This window comes from Scatophagus argus, chromosome 5 (assembly GCF_020382885.2).
Source record: "Scatophagus argus isolate fScaArg1 chromosome 5, fScaArg1.pri, whole genome shotgun sequence".
In the NCBI taxonomy this organism is placed as follows: Eukaryota; Metazoa; Chordata; class Actinopteri; family Scatophagidae; genus Scatophagus; species Scatophagus argus.
In genome coordinates this window covers 4,671,392-4,694,655 of record NC_058497.1, presented here as the reverse complement: position 1 = coordinate 4,694,655, position 23,264 = coordinate 4,671,392, and the positions used below count along the sequence as shown (strand labels likewise).

Sequence of the window (23,264 nt, the reverse complement as noted above, 5' to 3'; positions counted from 1 at the left end):
AAGTCGATGTAACGCGCTAGTTATTTATCTTCCAGAGGGGTGCATGAGAAAAAAAATGTTGAAAATGACTACAGTAAACATATGCAGTGTGTGGCACTGTGGTTGATGTTTTCCTTTCTTTAAACAGCGCCTCAGGCTGCACCTCGGTGCGCTCAGGATCAGCGCGCTAAGATATCATGAGCATCGTATGCATGTAAACGGGGAGGTCGTACTTCATAGAGTCTTTAAATGTGACCCGTCAGAGGCCGTTGCATCATCCTGTGTTGGAGATTAAATGAAAATGCCCACCAGAGGACCCCGGATCTGTCCTCCGCTTACAGATAAAAGGCGTATAGTGGAGGAGCGTCCGCGAGGATCAGCAGCTCTGCGGGTCTATGTTTAGAGTCCTGGTGGGCGTGAAGAGAGACGCAGGGAGAATGGAGATACTTCAGTCTGGAGACAAGAGTAGGTCGCTTACAAATAGGTCACAATTAAACCTCACAAGAGAGCTTTCTTTTTGTTTTTATTCACACACTCTTCCCTTGCTTGTAATGGCTTATTGTGACCGAACATGCATGTACGTAGAATGTAAAGCATATTTTTTTAGAAACATTGCCTTTGTTGTGTGGGCGCATGGGCGTAGAGGTCGTAACGAGCCTGCAGCTGGGCCACTACACGGCGTGGGAGCGTGAAACGGGGCTCTGATGTCCTCAAACGTGTCAGACTGCGTGTGAAAAATGTCACTTTTCTCACATGTGCTTTTGCCGCTGTAATTGGATGGTCCTATTATTGCATCACTGCACAACACCGTGTATACAGCCCGTGGGCATTTAGAGGTCCAACACGACCTTTTCTCCCGAGGACTGTTAGATTGTTCTCGACAGGAAAATAATGAATTAATATCTCAGCTGCTGCACTAGTGGCTTTTGCTTCTCTCTTATTATTATTTCTCCGCATCATAACCTGCTCCAGGCCGTAATCAACTCTGCTGTTTTCCTTTTAAGACCTGTTGAAATATGCGGCACGTTCCTCATTTGTCACTTTGTCAGCTGAGATACAGATGAGGAGAAGCGCAACGCTAAAACGACAGCGTGTGTGTGCACGTTAACTCCTCCCTTTTTCCTATGTAGCATGTAAGGTGACACCAGCCAATCACATCTCATTCCGCTTCCACCTAGCTGGGGAAAACAGTACGGGGAGGCGGAAACTCGTTTGGACTCTATATAAGCAGTTAAGCGTGGAATTTCTGTCAGTGTCACCCTCCAATGATCCTCCACCTGTCGAGGCGACAGCAAGAGCGCACACAGAGCGCGCGGGGGACCTGGGATCCGTGTCGCTGTGAGGCGTGGACTTGACCGGCAGTGACCGAGAGGGAAAACCCCAGCCTCTGCAGCTGAGAAAGAGCCGAGAGAGAACTCCATGCTGCCGCCGCCGCCGCCGCTTCACAGAGCGCTGTCCGTCCGCTGTGGTGCTGAACCGCAGGACACGACCCTTCAACCGGTGACGTAGAGCTGAGACTCATCCAAGAGACTCAGGGCTAATAATACTAAAAAACAAAACAAAACAACAAAGCTGCACAAACATCATATCTACACACACATATATGTATATGGATTTGAAGCAAATCAAAGACAAAGAAGAGACTGAAAAGACAGCAGAAGTGATGGCTGGACTTCCCTCCGCCCTCGGCGTCATTCCGGCGGTCTGAGCACAGCAGCGCGCACCGGAACCCAGCGGAGCCTCCGTAGATGAGGAGAGTGACAGAGGCTTTCGATCAGTGAGGTACGGTCTGCGGCTCTTACACAGGGAAATTAGCGAAGCAAAATTGATAGATTGCTCTCCTAGAAGGCTCTACATGCTGCTGAGAAAATGGGCTGTATCAGCTCCAAAGCGCCAGTTGGTAAGAGTTGTTTTAATCTGCTCTCATAAAAGCACGCCGAAGGGAGCCTGAATGTATTCGCATTTGTTTTGCTGCAGCCTTTCGCGGGTGCAGAGGCTATGAGTGAATGTAGGTGCTTGTAGTGCACAGCATGCTGTGCCGGAGATGTGAGACATATGATAGCGCTGCTGAGTCATATGCATTTGAATAAGGAGCCCTACATGTAACACGCGTTTTAGATAGCTGCAATTTGTGAGATTTCAGTCTATTACAGGTTAAATGGTGCGTGCGTGCGTGCGTGCGTGTGTGTGTGTGCGTGCAGAGGTGCATTGTAGTTGGGGTGGTGGGGAAGAGCTTGAGGGGCTGGTATCTGCAGCCTAAACATCGCGATGCTACGAGAGTTGCAAGGAGCTTTTTCGGTGAGCACGCAAGTCAGAGGCAGAGAAGACAGAGGTGCTCTTGACACCATTGAGGGATGCGCTCTTAAACGGCTTTTATTTTTGTGAGGAAAAGACTCATCCAGACACGATGGTTCTGACCGCGCTGACCCAGTTTAGCTGCAAGGTAGGACACCTTTTTTTTTTTTTTTTTTTTGCTCGTATCCGTACGCACGCGACCGGTTCAGGTCATAACTCTGCATTTCTAAGAATTTTAGGATTCGTCTGCTGTTGGTATAAAAGTAGAGAAAACACAGATTAGTTCCCAGTCGCAGATGTCCAGATTTAAACGGACTTCACCACCGCTTGTCGGTGCACACATGCAGCAAAGATATCATTATGCTTGTTGCCAAGAAACAAGCTCCCTGTTGCCTCCGCGTCTATGTGCTCTGGTTGTTTACACCTTCGCTGTGCGTGTCTGCCAGCCGCTCCGCTGGCGGCTAAATGTCGCCGAGGGCCCCGCGTCCTCTGTGTGCTCCCCCGACCTCTGATGATGCGTGTGTCCCTCAGTTACCCCCCCTCCCCACCCTCCCCCAGTCCTGTTGTTTCTTTGACTGGGTCACCTCTCCATATGTCAAAACTGCCCCACATCCATCCATCCCTCCATCCTTCATCCATCTCTCTCACACAAGCAGACGTGTTACATGCTGTCTTTCAAACTGTAACTTATCCGTCATATCTGATCTAATTGGTTATGTAATCTGTCGCTTCGGTCACTTGATGATCATGGCGCCTTGTCCCCGTCTCCTCATCGCGGAGTGCGTGAGGACATGCCCCAGTCCCTTTAATCCCACATGAAGCTGTCTTACACTTGCACGTCTCCGCGCATTTATCAAGAGCGTAATAGGTCAACAACAGCCACCTGTTTGAATCTCATATTTAGCCTGTATATGTGTGACATCACGCTGCTGCTGGTGTTGACCTAATTGTGTTGATTCGCTCATAAGTCTCTCAGAGCCCGAAAGACGAGAGAGAGAGAGAGAGAGAGAGAGAGAGATGCACGGCTGAGGTCTCCCTGTCTGCAGTTTCCACGACAACGGGAACTACAGAGAGAGAAGGAGTGTTTGTGTGAGTGAGACCTATTAGAAAAATAATAAATAAATGAATAAATCCAAATAAATAAATAAATAAAGACTGCAATTCTCATTTGCTTTGAGGGAAGAAGACACAGTTTTGGAGCTGCTGCTCTGCTTTGGAAAGATCACAGTCAGGGGAAGGAGATTAATTAAGATAAAAAGACGTCGAACAAATTAACAAATTAGCCACAGATGGAGGATGACCGCAGGGCCAAACGAGCCGCCACAAGTTTCAGTCTGGTCCTCCAAACAGAAAAAGCCAAGCTCTCAGTTTGATCAAGCCCGTGATGGTTTGGATTTGTGTCCCGTGTTTCAGGACGTCACTCACTCCGGTCATTTTTTTTCTTTCCATTAGACGCATATGCGTTTGCATCTTCGCTCAGGGTCATTGCTGCAAAACACGGTTACTCTGACTTCCAGAGCTCTTGCATCGCAGACGTGAACGCAACACATTTATGTTGAAGCGTGCGCGGTGTCTTTTAAAACCTATCAGACTGCTGTGTGTCGCAGTAAAGGGCAACAACCCCGCTCAACAAAGCCGCCGACTGACAGCAGGAGGTTGCGGAGAGCCGTGCGAAATGTGAGCGGATTCTGACAGTTAGTTGTCGACGTGTCACCATTATGCCTCTGGGTTCAGACAGACAAGCGGGGCTGCACATCCCACACGTACCGGGCTCAAATGACTGTCACATTCTCAGCATCGGTCTGATACTAAACACGTGCGCATCTTTCACTCCTCTCAACAATACTTTCATTGACCAAGGTGGCCTAGATTCGACGATACAATACACCCCGGGCATCTGATCTCATCACACCCAATTAAATGGAACATATTGAATTCTGCTGGTGGGCAACTTGAGCTCGGTGCGCTAATCGGCAGGTCTTTGACCCGGGGGTGAGTGATTGGTCTTGATATTGGACTCAATATTTGAGATGGGTGCTGGCGACTAATCGAGCGAGTCGCTCTTTTCACACACAGTAACTAGAAACGCCTCCCTGCAGCTGAGGGCTGGAAAGAGGATCCAGGCACTGACATTTAGAGGCCCACCTCTTAATCTCGTTTTGCAGATCTGATTTGAAGAATGGCGAGCACGCGCAGCACTGCACGTGAGGGCTGAGCTGCAGTATGTGGCGGATGGGAGCTGTCCAGGTGCTGAAATGTTTTGCTGCGTGCTGCGCTCTAACTGTGCGAGGCCCCATTCACAGGTTTATCAGCAGCACCTTTGGTCCTCCATGGTCCGCGAGTCTGTCAGGTCATGAAGATGGCAGCTATTAGAAAGGTTAAGCTCATGTAGTCAACCGAGTAGTCCCACGTCTGTGGTGAGATATGACGTCTGCTCAGTGACATTTGCGCTCCGTGTAGCGCCGCTCGTCCTGCAGCGCGCCTCTGCTCGGTTGTGTTGATGACGTGCCTGTTAACGTCAGAGGATGTGCATTAAACAGCAGGCAGGTAAAAACTGCATAATGTCATTACAGGCATTCCATTTATTCTGTGTGGGGTTTTTTTGAAAATGTTTTTAGCCTATTGTTCATCTTTCTCCGACGTAACAAATCAGCCTTAAAATATTATTATTATTTTTTCTTTTTTAAAAAAGAAACGCTTGGACTGCTGTCACGGCCTTACCTGCATGACATGGCATGGCTTTAAAGTGCATGGAAGTCCCCACACCCGTGTTATCTGACTACAAGTAGTCTCTGCAGAGTATGCTGCGGTAAAGGGGTTCTGTGGATGCTGAGCTCAACACCCACACCTGTTCCACATGTAATAAAAAGAAGGGTCCTCCAGAGCTACTGTGTGATTTAAAACACTTTCTGAAAACGCATAATGATTCCAAAGACGCCTTTTAAGTTTTATAATACAAGAGCGTTTTAAAATTAAATCCTAAAATAACATCCCAAGCAAATATTTTTCAGTTCTTTATCAATATTTGATGCTTTTTAGTTTCAAATCAGGTAGTCCTTTTAGTCTCTCTCTGTCTCACAGTTCTCTTCAAAAAGCCCTCCTTGTTGTATTTATAGTCTATGTGTCTTTTTACAAGACAGGCATTGGCTGGCAGGCCTACATATGTGTGTTTTTTGGGATGGGGCGGGAGTGTATGTGTTTGAATATGATTTTATTTGGAGGAAACTACAGTACAACATTACAAACATACAAACATTATATTCCCTTATATGGCCATGGCCCCTGAGTGGATGCCGTGGGGTCCCCGTGGAGGCATGGGTTGGCATGGTGACTGCATCTCTGACCGTAAAGCAACACGTAAGGATTGGTCGAATCCTTAAAACTCATAGCTGGCATTTCTCGCTCCAGTAATTAAAACTAATATTATGACCGATGACCTTTTATGGCCTCGTGAAAAGGGGAGCGCTGTCGTCATAATATTATTGATTATTGTGGAGCGAGAATGTGGTGTGGAGCTAAGCCTGCTATGAGTTTTACGATTGTTCATCTGCTATGTTCTTCACATGGCTCTCTTCCTCCTAACAGTGGCGGTTGACGGTTCGTTGCGCGTGGACTGGAGCGCGGCAAGCTCCCTGTCTGACCTCGCGCTGTTGGGGGGCACGCGGACCTGCTTGGCGCGCAGACTGATTCTGACTGCACCTTTGGGCGTACTGGACTTCAGCGAGGTGCCCTTAATATTCTTTATTTCATTGTTTCAGCTTGGTCTGGTTTTGCAATAGGCCTGTAGCCTGACTAACAAAGCTCCACTGACATCTCGTGCATGGCCTCCCACCCGGAGAGACTTATGCAGTCACTAAAACATGAGCTGGTTGATATTCAGAAGTGCTTTATAATGGATAATAACGATTCTAATTAAGCCAATGACGCGCTACATTTCGCGGAAGTGCGCAGGCGCCACATCCAAAGTGGATTTTTTTTTCTTGGATGGCGGGTAAATCCTTTCACAAGCTTACATAGCGCCCAAGAACCAAGTACTCAAAGGAAATTTGTATTTATTGATACACAAGTTATGGAATGTTCTGTGTATATTATACTTCAAACGATATGATCAAAGCTACGAGCCAAGTTTATTAGACCCAGGACCTAGTCAGGCGCCGAGCAGATATGCCTAATCAAATATGACAATCTCGCTAATTCACCGCATGAAGCAGAAAATTATTTTCTCAACCTTTCCTAGCTTAATAATTACCTTATTAATCATGCCCTCCAAATCTTTAATGTATGGTTGAACCCAGAGTTCTTTTTCCATTTTAGTTTTCTTTATTGTTAACTAGTTGGTTTCTAATTATTTGCAAGTCTTTCACCTTAATTAACAATTCATTCTTAATTTGGGGTTTGAAATAGGATCTCAGTGACACAGCGTAATGCTTCTTGCCTTTGGAAAAAATCAAACACTGAGATTACTCCTCAACAGCACGACTTCTTGTGCTTTTGCGTGCTGGCCACGTGTGCATGGCAGGGTGAGCTCAGCTATGAGATGCTGCAGTTGTAGTGGCTAACTGAAATGCTTATTTAAGTTCAAAAGCCAAACACCCAGCCCCAGCCCTCCACCGGTTGCACCAGAGCTTCTGACCGTTTTATAATGCGGTGTCATATAACAAACACGAGCCAGGGTGACCTGCCCCCAAGACTGACAAGCAACTGGAAATTTAATGTTGTAGTTAATACTTTACAGCATTTATGTCTAGAAATGTTGGATCTTAAAGCAAAGTAATGCCTGGGCATTTTTAACTAAGGCTGTGGAACTTAGGTAGGTGGTATGCTTATAATTGGCTCAGAGATGATGATGATGATGATGGTAATTAGGATGATGAATCCACCTTGCCTCTTTTATCCATCGGTGCGTACCATCTGGGTGTGAATCTGATGTGTCGCAGTGAGCGAGCCAGACGATGATCAGCAGCGCCTAAGTGGTCCATTATGAGAAGCAGCCTCTCGCTCGTCATGGGCAGGTCTGTTATTGAATACTGGGCACTGTGCAAGACAGGCTGGTAGATTGCTGTTCTTCACACACATCTCTTTTACACTGGAAGGACTCTTTAATGCTTTAAAGACACACATAAGTTACATTTGGTTAGATTAGGGAAATAATGCTGAATTTTGTTGAAGTTAGAGCAACAACTGGTAACTAACATTTTTTTCGGATTCATAATTAAAGCTACCAAAGAGACTGACTTTTGCTATGATGATGATACTAATGCCTCATCTCTGACGTCTGTTAGCCGTGGCATCTCCGAGCGGCAGCTTCTACAGTGAATGAACGCAGGAAAACATGTGCAGAATCATTCCTTTTTGGCTGGTGTTTGGCGTGTGTGACATCATCAGTGTATCAGGCGTGCAGGCATACCAGGAGGAATTGTTCCATGGTGACCAGTTGCCATAGAAATGTTCCCATTGTGGAAAATTTGAGAGATAAAGCGAGTGAGAAAGAGAGAGAGCGAGGCACGCACAGTTGGACAGAATCGTGGCATGTAGAAGGAGGAGAAGGAAGTTCACGTTGTTTTCCACCAGAGAATATAGCAGTCTGTTCCCGCTGAAAGCATTCAGCGCTTGTTGTTGGACTACTGAACAAAAAGCAACCCAAGCAACACTGTTGATCTTTAATTAATAACATTGTACTTAATCGGCTAGTACAATGGATACAAATTATATCTTCTGTGATCCAACCTCTCCTGAAAAATAAAGCAATAAATACAATGCATCTTAGCAATGGAAACTTGTGGCCTTATTTGGTAGCTGTACCACAACAAAAATGGTTTTCTGAAGCACTAACATTTCCTTTTGAATTAGATTTTACAATTTCAAGAAATTTATATCACAGTTTTCAAGAAAACCAGAAACCTAAAAGACACACCCCCCAAAAAACCCCTAAAATCTCTGAAGTGTGCTTTTGTTTATGCACAGAAAGGGCGACACCAGCAAGTTTCATGTCATTCACACACACACACACACACACACTGTCAGCCTGCTCTCTGCCTGCTCTCAGCTACCAGCATTGTGTTAAAGAGCCTGTTGTGTTTTTTCTCTCGGCCGTCTCAGCAGTCCACCTGCGCTGGCTCACAGACACGACAGTTAACCAATGATTTAAAAGCCAAAAGTGAACCTGAGCAGCATCATGACAGCCTCTCTACTGTCTGGAGCGTGAAAAAGATTTAGGACTTTGTAACATTTTGTGCGTATTTGTGTATTTACTGCTTTTCTTTTAAGAGTGACTACAGACATGAGTCTTTCCTGACAGGTGTGATAGTAGGCGTTGTCCAGTCTTTAGTACATAATATAAGGCTAAGGCAACCAAGGAAGTTGGAGGTCTTGTTTTTCTTCTTTCTTTCTTGTTTTTCTAAGTTAGGTTACAGTCTGTTCACACATAGGCAATACAACACAATTAATGCATGTAAATTGCTTCACATTCTTACATATGGCACCTTTAAGGCTTATAATATTAAATGCAGCTTGGTTATTATTTGAGATTTTTTGGTGTAAATATGCATATGTATGCGCTGCATGTTGTTGGAGTGTGCGATGGAAAAGATGTGGCACAGCAGTCTAAGTGAAGCGCTCAGCCTGTTCTGAGTGCCGCTCATGTCTTCGTCTGTGTTCACTCTGTTGTTCAGTAGGGCAGTGGGAGAGCAGAGGGGGGAGGGGAGCAGAGCCGGCAGCCCGTGGTGCTGTTAACTGGAGCTGAGGCGATGCTCAAGCACAGCTGGACTCAGTTTTATCAAGTTCATACAACTATAGTTGAACCTGTTACTTAAGTCGAACCATTTTGTGCCTTCAAACTGTGAAAATGACAAGTTGTCCTTTCCAATTTGTATTCTTGTAAATATCAGAAACAGCATTCACATCATCATGTGATACAACATTAAGAAAATGGTAATGAAATCAAACTTAGCAGCAGTGCCAGCATGGATTTTTTTGACTTGGACTTCCCTGAAGATACATGCAATCCTCCCACACCACACAGAAGTGATTTTTCTGGGCAACTATTTGAAAACAATTCAAACATATTCAGCTGTGGGCGAACAACATTGACTGCATCTGACATCTGATTTTTAATTTAAAGGCCTACGCAATGCATCTTTGTAACCCTCCTCGAGAGTATATGTCACATTATCTCCAGCTTATCCTCTCTGTGATCTGTGAGCTGCTCTGCGGCACAAGAGGATTATCACGCCTCGCGGCTGCCGCTGATAGCATCGCAAGCTCAGGGTCCCGTTTGCTTGTGCAGGGCCCTACTGAAGATAATTTTGTTTGTTGTTCAGCTGGAATTTTGTTGCTATTAAGCTTACAGGACAAGGTTAGGGTGATACTTCTGGCATGTGTCATCATGCTGTCCATATAAACTGATGACTTATGAATGAATGGAGGGAAATAGGAAGATTTAACTTCAAAATAACCCAACAATCCAAGTACTTACTATGTTTACCTGTCATGCTCTTGTTTTAGCACAGGGTTGGGCAACATTTCCTTCCAGAGGGCAATACTAACTTAGATAAATTAAGTGAACGGCCACAAATTGGGCCATTTATTAGAACAAATTTAGAAATTTTTGAACTGAGCTTAGTTGTCTTGGCCTAATATGTTAGCTGCCTGTACAATACAGTTTCAAAGAGAAAAGCAGTTCTGTTTTGCAAGCTTGTATGGCAGCAGGGAGATAACTTTTATTGCTGATTCTGGAATGAATGTAGCCTTGGGTCAGAGTGTAACGGCACCACAATCCATCATAACAACGCGTTTTTATTTCTTACAGCAGCCCTTCAACCAAACTTTTCTTCTAAAGTTTAACATCTTGAATAAAATAAGATTTTTACCTGGTGCAACTAGAGAAAAAAATGTCTTAGCTAAGATTCAAGTGCATATGTGAATCTTGCAAGTTAATGAGTTTTTCACAACATGTTCCTACAAATGTTTCACAATAAAAGCCTTGTTACGAAATTAACGGCTCCTGTCCAATGGAATGCCAAAAGGCTTATAGTTTAAAATGGATACAGCGTATGGAAGTAACTTTTAACAGGACAAAACCAGAAACCATAGTTGATTGCGAGTGAAAAAGTAGTCTATCTGACAATTATGTTGGAGCAAAGTTTCAGGGCTTTTCCTTTTCTTTGTCATGATGACAAGTTAGCGGCGAAGTTAGCATGCTTGGTCTGAAAATGTCTCATGATGTTATGCTCCTTGCATGCAGTGATACTCTCTCAGCATATCAAACATAACTGCCTTTGAACTGACACTTTTGACCAAATATTAAGATGTTCCCTCTTGGTTAAAAATGTGACACCCAGAGTCAATTTTTCTCCTCAAAGCATTCATACTCATGTCTCTGTCTTCACAACCACTGACCTAATCTGTCACTTGAGATGAGGTAACTTGAGGTCTTTAGTCCAGTCTTAATGTAGACAGCGCTCTCTGTTGGAAACAAGTTAAATACCAATACAGGCTCATTGTAGTCATTCACCTTGAGATTAAATGCTACATTTTACTGGAATCATTTTTCTTTGAGAACACTGATGGTCCGCTGGCAGGATTCTGACTCTGGGACCATATTTTGGTCATGTCAAAGGGTCGTTTCTCTAAATGAAAGCAGGTGAAACTAGAGCTTCAGGGAGCTGGATGCAGTCTGCACCTGTTGAGATATACTTGTCTGCATAAAACCGTCATCAAATTGTCCATTCAGCCAGGTGTGTTGACCCACATTGAATAACAACACGATAGCGTCAGCTCAGCGTGTGGCCTTTGCTGTTGACGTGCCCAGTTCCCACGTGAGTACAGGTAGGGCTATAAAAAGAGTTAGTGGACAAAAGAACTTGTCAACACCCGATACTCCCTCTGTGGTTTGACTTTACACAGGAGACAGATTTGATGGAGGACAGACAGAGGAGGGGGTTTATCTTTTGTCTACTGTCTGGTGCTGTTAATTTACTGCGGGGAAGTTACCTATCCAGCCGCCTGGACGCAGAACTTTGTCAGTTTCCTCTCCAATTACTTGCATATTTTCAGTTGCATCAGAAATCTCTTAAGAGACACATCTGGCACTGCTATAAAGCTCCACTTTGGTATCAGCTGTCTGCAGATAATATGCAAATATACAGCAGCCAGTCCAAAACCAGAGATATATTTCTTGTTCTTTCTATCCCTGCTTGTACATAACCATACACTCGGCAAAACACTCTGAGTTGTAGTGTGAGAGGAGTCAGCTCAATTATCCGAACAGACTACAGTGAGCTACAGCTACAATGTTGCTGGGCTATTCCTAACTTGAAAAGAATAGTACAGTATTTTGGCATGTCAAACCAGTTGTTGTCTCCGCTGCTTGACTGGCGACCGACATAGTCCGCTTAGATAAGAAACAGTACAACGCATAAACCTCCGTAACCTACAACTTGTCATTTTTACACTTGTTTTCTGATTAAAACAAGATAAAACAAGACAAACAAAGGAGGTAAAACACGTTGATCAGTGATATGAGGTGAATATTGTTTTCATCTAACTCATGAAAAGGAAGCAAATAATTGTACTTCTTGTTACTTTGATATGCTACATAACTTAGCTTACATTATTTAAACATAGTCCTGCTTATTTTATAATTATCCGTAGTTGCTGAAATAATCATTGTTCAGCACAAGTCAGCATGTGCACGTGCGTGCATGCACATACATCGCCATGTGTGGTTGCTGTCATGCAGCTTGTGAACTATTAAAACCATTATTTGACACGTAAAGAGAAAATCCTTTCACTTTCCAAGGCCTTGAAGTACTCTGAAGTAGTTGGAGTACTGTGAACACAGGAGTCTCTTCTCTATGCAAAGACAACAGTGGGTTTTCCTGTGAGTCACAGCAGGGTGTATTGTGAGGCTGGCTCACGGTCGAGCTGAGCTGAGCTACTCTACCTCCTTCCCCCAAGTCACACTTTTTCTTCTTTTTGTTTTTTCTTGCACTTTCAGGTGAATGTTGATGACACCATTGAAATGCTGCCAAAATCAAGAAGAGCTCTTACCATTCAAGAGATTGCTGCATTAGCTCGATCCTCCCTGCACGGTGAGTGCAACACAAAAAAATTAACGAATGCCGCTGATATTCATACATAAGCATTCGTTCATCCTGCTAATGCGTGCAAGCACATGAAAATAAAAATGTGTAATCATTAGAAAAAAATTGCGCTTTATAACCTTAATCTTTGTCTTTGCAGGTATTTCCCAGGTAGTGAAAGACCATGTGACAAAGCCTACAGCGATGGCTCAGGGCAGAGTGGCCCATCTGATAGAGTGGAAAGGCTGGTGTAAGCCTATCGACACTCCAGCAGCTCTGGAATCAGACTTCAACTCATACTCCGACCTCACTGAGGGAGAACAGGAGGCGCGCTTTGCTGCGGGTAAAACTTCTGTTGTTTGTTTGTGCGACTTATTTGTTACATAAATATTTCTGGAAAAAAACACCCCACTTTGCTACACTCAAAGTTCAGGCTGAAAGGAGCTTTTGAAGGGCACTGGCCAGATGACATAAAATACACTGAAGAGATGACTCACTCACCTAGGGCTAGAGGGCTTATGAAACACAAATGAGATCCTTATTAAATAAATAAATAAAAAAAAAATTTAAACAAAAAGGAAAATGTGTGAGCAGGACCAGATGAGTGTTTATGGTACCTGATCATTAATTACAGACATATAAATCACAATGTTGTAAATACAGAGATGATACAACGTAAAGTCCCAGCAAGCATTTGCCGGCAGTGGGTGTGTGCAATTTAGTTTCAAACAAGCTAGTTTTTACTTCACCACATGCGGAGATGGATTTGAACTAATATCAGGAAGATATACAGACACTGATTACAGGCGCCAACTTTCACTTTTACCCCCTTTAAACATACTTTTAACATGCACTTTAGAAAGCTTATCTAAATATGGAAAAATACATGATGATGATGTAAGGTATAAATGCTCACCCAGAACAGACTACATCTAAAAGTTTCTTCACCCTGTGACTGGATCTCAGCATAGTGTAAATGCAGTCTGTAGTGATGAAGGTAAATCATGGGTGTAGCACATAACTGAAATGTCCCCAGATTCAGGACACTACCCATCATCCAAATCAAAATCAGCAGGTTGTACATGCTTTAAATCTGTTGTCTTCAAACCCAAGTTCAGATAACCCAAATGACATCACTATGACATCATCAGGGTTATTTACTTAACCTTGACAGAGCTTCCTCAGAGCCACAGAAGACATTATGAAACTGTTTTTGACAGGTGACTGTCCCCTGTCTGCCCAGCCAGTTGCAAGGTCACCCAACTCCACTCTCAGTGCCTACCTCATTTTTGCATGTTGAGATCCAGTCACAATACAGACAGAATCAACACGAAAATACTCAAAGACAAGAGATCAGATGTCATCCAGTGACAAACTGTGTGTTGATTCTGTATGCAGCTACTCTCATTGGCCTTAACTCTACTCCTTCACACATACAGATGGTTTGTTCCTCCCAGAACCCCACTCACCCACAGCTCTTCTGTCTCCTCTATCTTCTCACTCACCTCATTGTTTGCTTTCCTTTCGTTCACTCCTGCCCCCTCCATTCATTACCACTTGCTCCTATTCATGCTTTCCCCTCTTTTAATGCTCCTCTCTGCCCTCTGTCTCTTTATCACCTCTTTTTCTCTGTCTTTTTCGCCCTGTCTCTGCTGCTTGCTCTCCCTCCATTCTCTCACTCGCTCCCTGCAATGCAGACTCTCAAGGTTAATTTGCACAGTAAGGTTTTGCTCCTGGCTGGTGCCACCGTGACAGAGCAATTTTCCCCTGTGCCTCGTCTGTCTCCCTCCCCCCCTTTTTTTATATCTTACCATTTACATGGCTTCAGTACTCATGCTCCCATCTTTGTGATCCATCATATGATGACAATGATGATTCAGACAAGCTGATTTAGTAAGCTTGATAAAGTTAAATGCACCCGAGAAAAGGTCTTCCTTGAAATCAGCCATTTCATAAATTCTTTCATAAATATGTGGCCTTTATAGATCTATTTGAATCTGGCCACATAACTCTTAGAAAGAATTTCTGATGTGGCACGCCCTCATGTCACAGTGTAAGTCGACATCAGTGGTGTGGGTTGGAGAGTCACATTTAGCATACATTATACTTCTCCTTGTTTCTTTAGCTTACATCGTCAGCGTGCGTCCGTTCTATCAGGGAGCTGCCAGTTATGCTGACTTTCATTTTTGTCAATTTTCTCCTTGGGGCCCAGTGTTGGTGGTGTCACTGTGTGCAACTAAACACAGTGCGTGAATGTCAGCGAGCGAGGACATAAAGTGAGCATTTGCGAATGTGTGAGCACGTATGCAAGGTATTTACGCAAGCACACAACAGTGTGTGTGCGTGTGTGTGTGTGTATGTGTGTGTTTGTGTGTGTATGTGTGTAGGAGGCATCCTGAGAATTGAAAATGCTGGCGGGATTGTCCTATTGATAGACAAATCTTCTTCCAATGCACACACACGCACACACGCACACTTTGAAGTTAATCCTGCAGTGTCTCTCCATAGTGCGTGAAACTCGCTGCCAACACAGAGAGAGGCTTATGTCACTGTGTTTGCGTGTGTGTGTGTGAATGAAAGAGACAGAGTGTGAGTGAGACAATATGTTGAAAGTGCATGCGTGGATGTTTGTGAACTATGTGTGTAGCAGAGTGGCAGTATTCCAGTTCCTGTGCACTGTAGTAGCAGGGGTGTATGTGACCAGTCCTACCCACCAGGTTTACACAGTCCCAGCAACAGACAAGCCTGTTGGAAAAATCTCAGTCGGTAAACTGGCATGAGGTTATGGAAAGAATTTCTTCACTACAAGTAGCTACACAATCTATCACTACAGCAGAGTGGGTCACTGGTGAAGTTGGCAAAGACTCCCTGTCAAACTGAGTCAGTTTTTCTTAAATCAGCTGAAGCTTGTAGTGATGAACCCACAGAGAATTATCACCTACTCTGCAGCTCTGCAGAGCGTTTAATATCTTTCAGCTCATCACTTTACTTACACTGTTTGTTCACTCACACAGCTCTCATCAATTCCAGGGAATAAGCTTTGATAAACCCACTGTATATCACCTGCCTGACACCTGCCTGACAGGCAGACAAATTTAGCGCCTAGCTGGTGTGCAGAGTGGAGATGCTTCCATTGCAAAGAGGACAAGCATTTTGCTTTCAAAAATAAAGACACTATGGAAGCCCTGAGACAGAGTGAGAGAAAAAACCTCAGGTGATCCATCTTCATTTTTTATCTTTCATCTGTGAAAAAACAAGGTTTTAGCAGGTGAACAAAGCAGTCACTTCCTCTTCAAGATGAGTTTTAATTTTTCCATGTAGTCTAAACAATATACAGTATATGTACTGTGTGGTGGCAAGTTAATGATTTACACGTGTGATGATCCTAGAAAAACCTTTTATTCCACCTGCCAAAACATTTTCAGGCATTTTCACAGATGAAAAATTTACCAAATCTTACCCTTTGCCTTCTAGCCAATATATGTTTATGAAGTTGACAGATGTAAAAATGCAAACCATTGTACAACATACAGCCTTCTGCAGTATTGCCAAACTGTACCACTGTGTGTACAGACACCTCCAGATACAGCGATTAAGTAGAATTAAAATTGTAGCATGTGTGTGTCTGTGTGTGTGTGTGTGTGTGTGTGTGTGTGTGTGTGTTGGAGTACAAGAATCTGTTTCATGTGCAGATCTGCATAGTGAGCACATGTTTGCAAAGTTGACAAGCAGAGTTTGTATTTAAGATGAAGATGAACAAATTCATTTTGATATTAATATCCCAATATTCACCAGTGTAAGTTAAGACTTTGATTCCTGGTTGTCCACAGATGCTATTCGTATAATAATGATTGGGAGTTTCACATAGAGAAGAAGTCAGAGTTGTGTGTGTGTGTGTGTGTGTGTGTGTCTGTCCGTAGGCATACATCTCTTTATCCCTATCCTTGCGTGGTATGTGGGTCAGTGACATAAAAAAGTACGCAAGCAGGTGAAAAATCTCTTTTTTCCTGACTTAAAGGAATTTGTTAAAAGGTTTTCAAAGGGGAACTAAAGACACAGCTGCATTTTCCGCAGGATGTGCCAGAGTTTGAGAGGAGAGTTCAGGGCCCAGCTACAGTGGAAGATGAATGAGAGCATCGATCTCTATCTGTGGAAGACAACGCGTGAATACTGAGCATTGACCAGAGGGAGTCTGAGGGAGAGAGAGAGAGAGAGGCATAAAGAAAAGGAGACTGAGGAGAGAGAGAGAGAGAGAGTCAAGGAGTGAGGGACAAGGCTGAAAGATGGCACCGTGAAAGAAAGGGGAACGCCAGGAACGAGGCGACTCAGGTGAGTCAATAGAGTGTTTTATTGAGAGAGACAACTGGAAAAAAGACTTGACATAAAGGACAGAGTGGATGAACGGGGAGGAATACAAAACGCATGGATTGAGAGGAACAGGCCTGAGGCTGAGCAGAGAGACGAAGAAACAAAGAGCCGGGGAGTCTTACTCTCTGATTGGACAGCACCTGATGATGATTGGGGGTGATTGGTCACTTGTACCTTGCAGCTTACTGATTCTGGCACATGCTGAGTCACCTCAGACACACACACACACACACACACACTCACACACACAGTGATGTGCTCTCTGTGGCCTTATGTGTGCGTAATTTACATGCACATGTATGTTGGTGTATGTTAAGGTAATTAATTCTAGGTACTGGATGTTATCATTTCTGGGCAAATAGCCACTACACGAATACAGGGACTGATAACATCATTAGAAAACACAAAACAAAACTGAATTTTCAAATACTGCACACACATACGGGCCAGAAAGACGATGTCAGTGTCCTTTTTTCTTAGGCTGCTGTGAGTGAAATCCCACACTTCCTGCAGATGTTTTCATGTTGACAGTATTCCAGCTTTCCCTTTAATGTTAGTCTTCTGATGTCAGATCGGGATGTGTTGTGTTTACTGACAGTGGATGAACATTGGTATAGGAAAACACACAACAAAACCAATGATGAATACTCTGAATGGTGAATGAATGTGGCATTTGTGTAAGAAATAATCTGATAGCAGTTGAGTGGTCAGTATGATGTTAGCCTGTTGTACTGACAGGATTGCTGCTGTGGACATGTACATTATGCTGAATTTGTGAGCCGTTACAATACAGTACATTTACTCACGCTGGCCGTGACTTGAATACTGGCTTGTAAGTTGTCAAAACTTGACCTGATGTCATATCACTGTTACTCCAATGACAACGTCAATACTGTCCTAATATTATTCAGGGGATTAACAAGGTGAATTCATGTGCTCCTGTAGAGAAGATGGGGTTAGGGTTAGGGTCCAGGATCCATGGCATGAGAGGGAGCCCATAGCTGTTCCATAGCACTTGGGATCCATGGACGAGTTCGATGGAACCTCTTTCATTTATTAATTTACTAACTATTTAATTTATGATTTGCATGTTTCTGTTTGTTTTTTTTGTTTGTTTTTTTGTTCTACTAAGTGGGGTGGGGCAGATATTGAAAACAAAGATTTCCTAAAACAAAACAACTGATTGCTGAAGTGTTTTCCTCTTGATATTTCTGGTGACTTTCACAGAATACTGTTTGTTCTTCTTCCGACTTCATGTCTCCTCTGCACTGGCAGGAATGCAGCCTGCATAACAACACTATCAAACCCCCAGTGACAGCCATCTTAATTTCACCAGACAAATGACTGCTTTGCCTCTGATGGGAATGCTGTCTCTGTCCAGTCTAACACTACACTGGGCACTTTTCCTCACACAGACCTGCCAATCAAAAACAGCTACATGACATGAAGACACAATGGCCTGCTTCCTCTTTGTCACCGTGACAACCATGTATTTGCATGTGTACATGTGCAGCTTATTTGTGTTTGTGTGCAGGTGTGGCGGAGCAGTTCGCAATAGCGGAGGCTAAGCTGAGGGCCTGGTCCTCTGTGGACGGCGACGAGTCCAACGATGACTCATACGATGAAGACTTTCTGCCTGCCAACGAGCCCACCACACAGAGCACAGGTACACACACACACACACACACACACAGCGTACCTCTGCACCACAATACCCTTGGTAAAGTTAAATCACATTTATTTCCTTCATACTGTCCCCTTCCTTCCTGATACCCTCTTCCTCATCCATCTCTCCCTCTGTTTTCCTCTCTTTATCTTTCATTGTCCCAGTGCCCCAGTTTTCCTCCCCCTCCCAACATTTTTTGTTCCTCGGCGCAATTTGATATCCCTCCTGCAAGTTTAATATCATTTCCTTTGCCGCAGAGACAGCGCCTGTGTGAGGATGGTGTGTGAGCGAGTTATAAATACACAGAGTGTATTTGACCATGGCTCTCTGTGTGTATATATAGGTGTGTGTGTGTATACCAGAGCTTTCATCTTGATTACACTGAACCACCAATAACCTGTCTTACAGCTAATAACATTCAGCTCAGTGTTGCTTCTCTATCTTCATACATTCATCTGTGGCTTCTTAGCTTCTGCTGAAGGCCATGTAGTGAATGGAGTGTCACAGTATGTGACTTTAATCTCTCCAAAACACTCATCTATTGCAGTCATTAATTGTTACATATACCTTGATATTTTTACATTTTCCACATACTTTGGGTGTCATATTGTTGTCATATGCAATGTCACATTGTTTATATTGTTTTAATTGTTATTAATGGTTATTAATTACTTGATTTGATCCCATAGTTTGCTGGTATTTTTCATAACCCTGTAATGCAGTGGATGAAGTCTTTTTTTAAATTTTTATTTATTATTATACTTCTTTTAAACACGTGACTTAGGTAGTTATATATTGATCATTTGGTAACACTTTTTTGTTTAAACATTTTTTTTTTGGTCCTTAAATTGTGTATTGCTTGCTTATTAAAATAAGAATATTGATATTGTTTTTCAGTTATTTCTGACAGCAGTGGAAACTTCATCTTTGCCTGTTTGACACAAATGAGTAATGAGGCTTCCTGTTGCAAAAACAGCAAGCTTGTAGAGTAAACTTTGCTTTCTGTGTTTTTCAGCAAATTGTGTAAATCCCTCTTTTCCTCTCTGCTGGTACATTTCCACCATTCATCGTCTCACTGTATTTTCTGCTCAGTGACCCTACAGGGAATATTACAGTTTCATTTTGTATTTCTTCTCTTATTGTTGTTCTTTTTTTTCCATCAGGACTTCATGCTCACAGTCTGTATTATTTCCTCTAGATGTGCCATCATATCCTCCCTACTTGAAGGACCTGATCCACAGTCAGCTTTGCCAGCACCTGGGCCTTCGAGGGCCCTGTTGTGAGAGTGGGGGAGGAGGAGGAGGTGGGGAGGGAGGTGGCAGCGGAGAGCCCTCTCCCACGGCAGGCTCCCCGGACACCCTGTGCTCCAGCCTCTGCAGTCTGGATGAACACCACCCATTGCTGCGTGACCTGGGCGGCCACCGTGGCACCCACGCCCACAGCAACGCCGCCGAGCTTGCTGCTAAGATCCTGTCGGCGCTGCAAGGAGGGGAGGAGCTGCTGCTTGCCCGGCTTCAGAGGGCGGGGCACAGCAGGCCCGGTGGTGGGGACTGCAGCTTCCACAGCCTGGGTGGGGGAGGGCGGAGCATCAGGCCCTGCGGTGGTCAGGACTCTCCTTGCTACTCCATGTCTTACTCTGAGACATACCTGTCACCTGGAGAGGATGACGACACCCCCTGCAAGGACTATGAAAGCACCGTGTGCCAGGTGGAGGCAGAGGGCAACGGAGTGGCGTACCCCCCTGACTACGACCCCCGCAGGAGGGTCTCCGACGTGGCCTCCTCTGGGGTTGTGTCTCTCGATGAAGAGGAGGAAGAGGAGGAGGAGAGAGCAGGAGAGCCAAACAACCAGTGACTCTACTCATCTCACCTCAGTGTTTAGTCCCTCCAAACTCTTTGGAGAGATTTCTTTTTTGCAACAACTTCCCCTCTCCTCCACGGTGTTTGAAAGTCTGTTTATTTGTTGTTATTTTTTTTATCTGAAGCATCCGTCTTTGCCTTACTTGCAGCATTTCAACTCCTCCTTTCCACCTCGCAACTGCTTTTGTCCCCATTTAACTTTCTTTTGAAGGCGTCCAAACAATCTTTTTTTATCAGTGTGAAAACAGGAGTGCTGGACGTGCCGCAGCAGTCCAGTGACTTGTTTGTGGGTATGACGCTCACAGTTTTCGGCTCCGTCCCTTCCTGCGAAGCGACTCTAAAAATGGACGCCACCAACAGGCAGACAGAATGACTGAGTCCGAAACTCTGACTTATCTTTGCATGTGTTTTGCAAGTGCTGAAATCGATGGGCTGACCCGGTCTTGAGCACGGTTTGTAATCTCAGCTGTTCTGTATAAACCCCGCCCACCTCCCCAGCTTCTCCCATGGGAGGGAGGGTTGCAACCTGGGATCTTCCCTTAATTCCCCCTCCTCCCTCCCTGCCCCCCCCTGCCCTCCCCTCCTTTGCAAGAGACAAATTAGCATCCTTTTGGGCATGGCTTGCTGAGTATGCCAAACTATTTAACCCTGTCACTACCAATTATGAGCAAATGCTGGAATGTCTTCAAAGCGACAGGACATAGTATGTATTTTAAAATAACAAAGTTTAAAAAAAGATTTGTCACAAATTATATGACAGAAATGATATGCTTTTATTGTACTAGTTTTCTATCACTCAAACATGTTGTTGTTCACATTATTACCAACGTCATTATGATGGACATCTGCCATAATGATCTACTCTAGCTACTGCATATTTTTGGGGTTCTGTCAATTCCTGCATGGAAGACACAAAAACTTTTGGTTGTCTTAAAAAAAAAAAAAAAAAACAAACAAAAAAAACACAGCAGCAGCAAAGACAACAACAACAAACACTGACAGAATGTTCCTGAAGTGACCCTTTGGCGGTGGGTGTTCAGCAGGAAGTGGCGCAGATGGAAAAGACAGAAAAGGTTTCTTTCTGTGAAGAGTTGCATCGGAGATTTTCTATATTTTTGTATGCGTCGTCTTGCTTTGATCTCTTTGCCTATGCGGCGTGCCAGTGTATGTGGTTTTTTGCACGAAGCTAACGTGGCTGTAGATTTCTCCTTTTCTTTGTTATCACTGTGTGATATAGTTTAATGGGAAAAATAATACAATGTGAACAAAAAAAGTTTTTATTTTATTTTTTATTTCAAAAGAGGATACTGTGATACGGTTTGTTATCGCCATATGTCATGATCCTCATGAAGAGCTCTCATGTTTTGTTTTTTCCAAAATTTCAAAATGCTCTTCTTCTTTCCTCTCATACTGACTCCTGATAAGCTTTGCCTTTTACTTCCCTTTCTTTTCTATGATGTTTGCAGAATAGCATGTTTGTGTGACACACGCAGAAACTCCCATCTCCATGGTGATGTGAGGAACCCTGCTGAGGTTCTCCCAGAGGGACTGTCATTCATACAACTCAGGAAATCCCATTGGACCAGAGCATCAGTGCATCCCGCCCGCATACATAACAACACTCGTCTCACCCTCCGTGTCCCTGTGCGTGTGCTTGTGTGGGTGCATTTTTGTGTGTTTGTGAGCGAGAAAGTCTGGTGTGCGTAGTTATTTTCAACAAATAATTAAAGCACGGGTTAAGTCCCCACATCCTCCTCTAATGTTGTTTGACTGTTTAGATAAGCCTGAACACACAAGTCAGTATGTTTTTGACATTCTGTTCAAATGCGTGTGTGACTGTGTGTGTGTGGCTGTATTGTAAGATGTCAGCAAGCTCCTTATGCTTGCACTGTTTATCCATTCCAAAACCCCTCCAATGCAGCGATTCCCTTTAAAGCAGTGTCTGGTGAAGCTGAGCTCTTGTTGGAGGTTGAACTTTTACTGGTGCTGGAGATTTCTTTTCTTTTTTCTTTTTTTTTAAAGCATAGCGTACATAACATCTGGAAATGGTTTTGAAAATACAGAAGGGGTGGCATCACTATCAGCTGATTTCTGTACTCAAAACTACATGAAAATGAGCAGTCCCAGGCAGGAGAGTTGGAAAAGACAGCGACAACTCAGGGGGAACATTGAAGCTGTGCCTTTCATTCGTTACCTTTGACTTCCCAAGTTACACCATCATCACACCCTTCATGTTGTTGCTCAAGCCATAGCTTGACTTCCTTTCCCTTCTTCCTCCTCCTCCTTAAATGAGCAAGTGCAGAGTAAAACGCTTCTAAAATCAGCTCAGTGGCGGCAGCAGATATCGTGTTGCATCCCCTGTGTGTATTATTGTGGCTGGAGGTTACAGCAGGATGATTGTCCTTTTAGTTGACATTAAAAGCCAAGAAATGTTGGCGAGGCGAGGTTGTGCTTTTGTCCTGATGACGAGAACACGTCAGTGTTCACCCCCCCCCCCCCCGAGCAACTATTCATCAGTCTGTTCACCACAGTGCATTTGCTCTGTCTGTCTCTCTGAGACTGTCCTGAGGCAGTGTGTGTTTGTGTGTGTGTGTGTGTGTGTGTGCACGAGCGCACATGAGAGAAGATGGGCACCTTGGTGTGATGGCAGTGGTTTTTCATTCAGCTGTCACGTTCTCTCTCACACATGAAGTGTGTTATACTTCTGTTATAGGACAGGGAATAGATTCACTCATCCAGACTTAATCTTTACCCTTAATCTCATCCTCTAATCTTAACCTTAAATTCAAGCCCTAGTCCCTTTGTGGAAGTGACATTTTCCCCATCTTTTTAGCCTTGTTAGAATATTTTGTCCTCATAAGGATAGATATAATAGAATTCCTGACACACACACACACACACAGACAGCCTGATGAATGTCTCTGCTCTCCATCGTTCTGTCTCTCTCCTGTCATTTCCCGTCCTCTCCTCCCACTCCTCTTTGTCTCTGTCCTTTCCTCTTTGCCTCCTCTCTTT

At 43.9% G+C, this 23,264-nt stretch overlaps 1 protein-coding gene across 3 annotated transcripts; it reads left to right on the top strand.

Annotated features, from left to right (window-relative positions):
• The first annotated feature begins 1,122 nt into the window (after positions 1–1,122).
• Positions 1,123–22,520, top strand: zgc:165508 (uncharacterized protein LOC100101652 homolog). Of its 3 annotated transcripts, XM_046390207.1 has the most exons (6): positions 1,123–1,761; positions 5,860–5,999; positions 12,272–12,365; positions 12,517–12,699; positions 18,259–18,390; positions 19,589–22,520. In XM_046390207.1, exons 3-6 carry the CDS (start codon positions 12,296–12,298, stop codon positions 20,242–20,244), a joined length of 1,041 nt encoding a protein of 346 aa, XP_046246163.1. In that variant the 5' UTR covers positions 1,123–1,761; positions 5,860–5,999; positions 12,272–12,295; the 3' UTR covers positions 20,245–22,520. The 3 variants fall into 3 exon arrangements, with proteins under 3 accessions (XP_046246163.1, XP_046246162.1, XP_046246161.1); XM_046390206.1 differs by lacking the exon at positions 5,860–5,999 and having other exon boundaries at positions 1,124–1,761; XM_046390205.1 differs by lacking the exons at positions 1,123–1,761; positions 5,860–5,999 and adding an exon at positions 2,296–2,422.
• Positions 22,521–23,264: the final 744 nt, after the last annotated feature.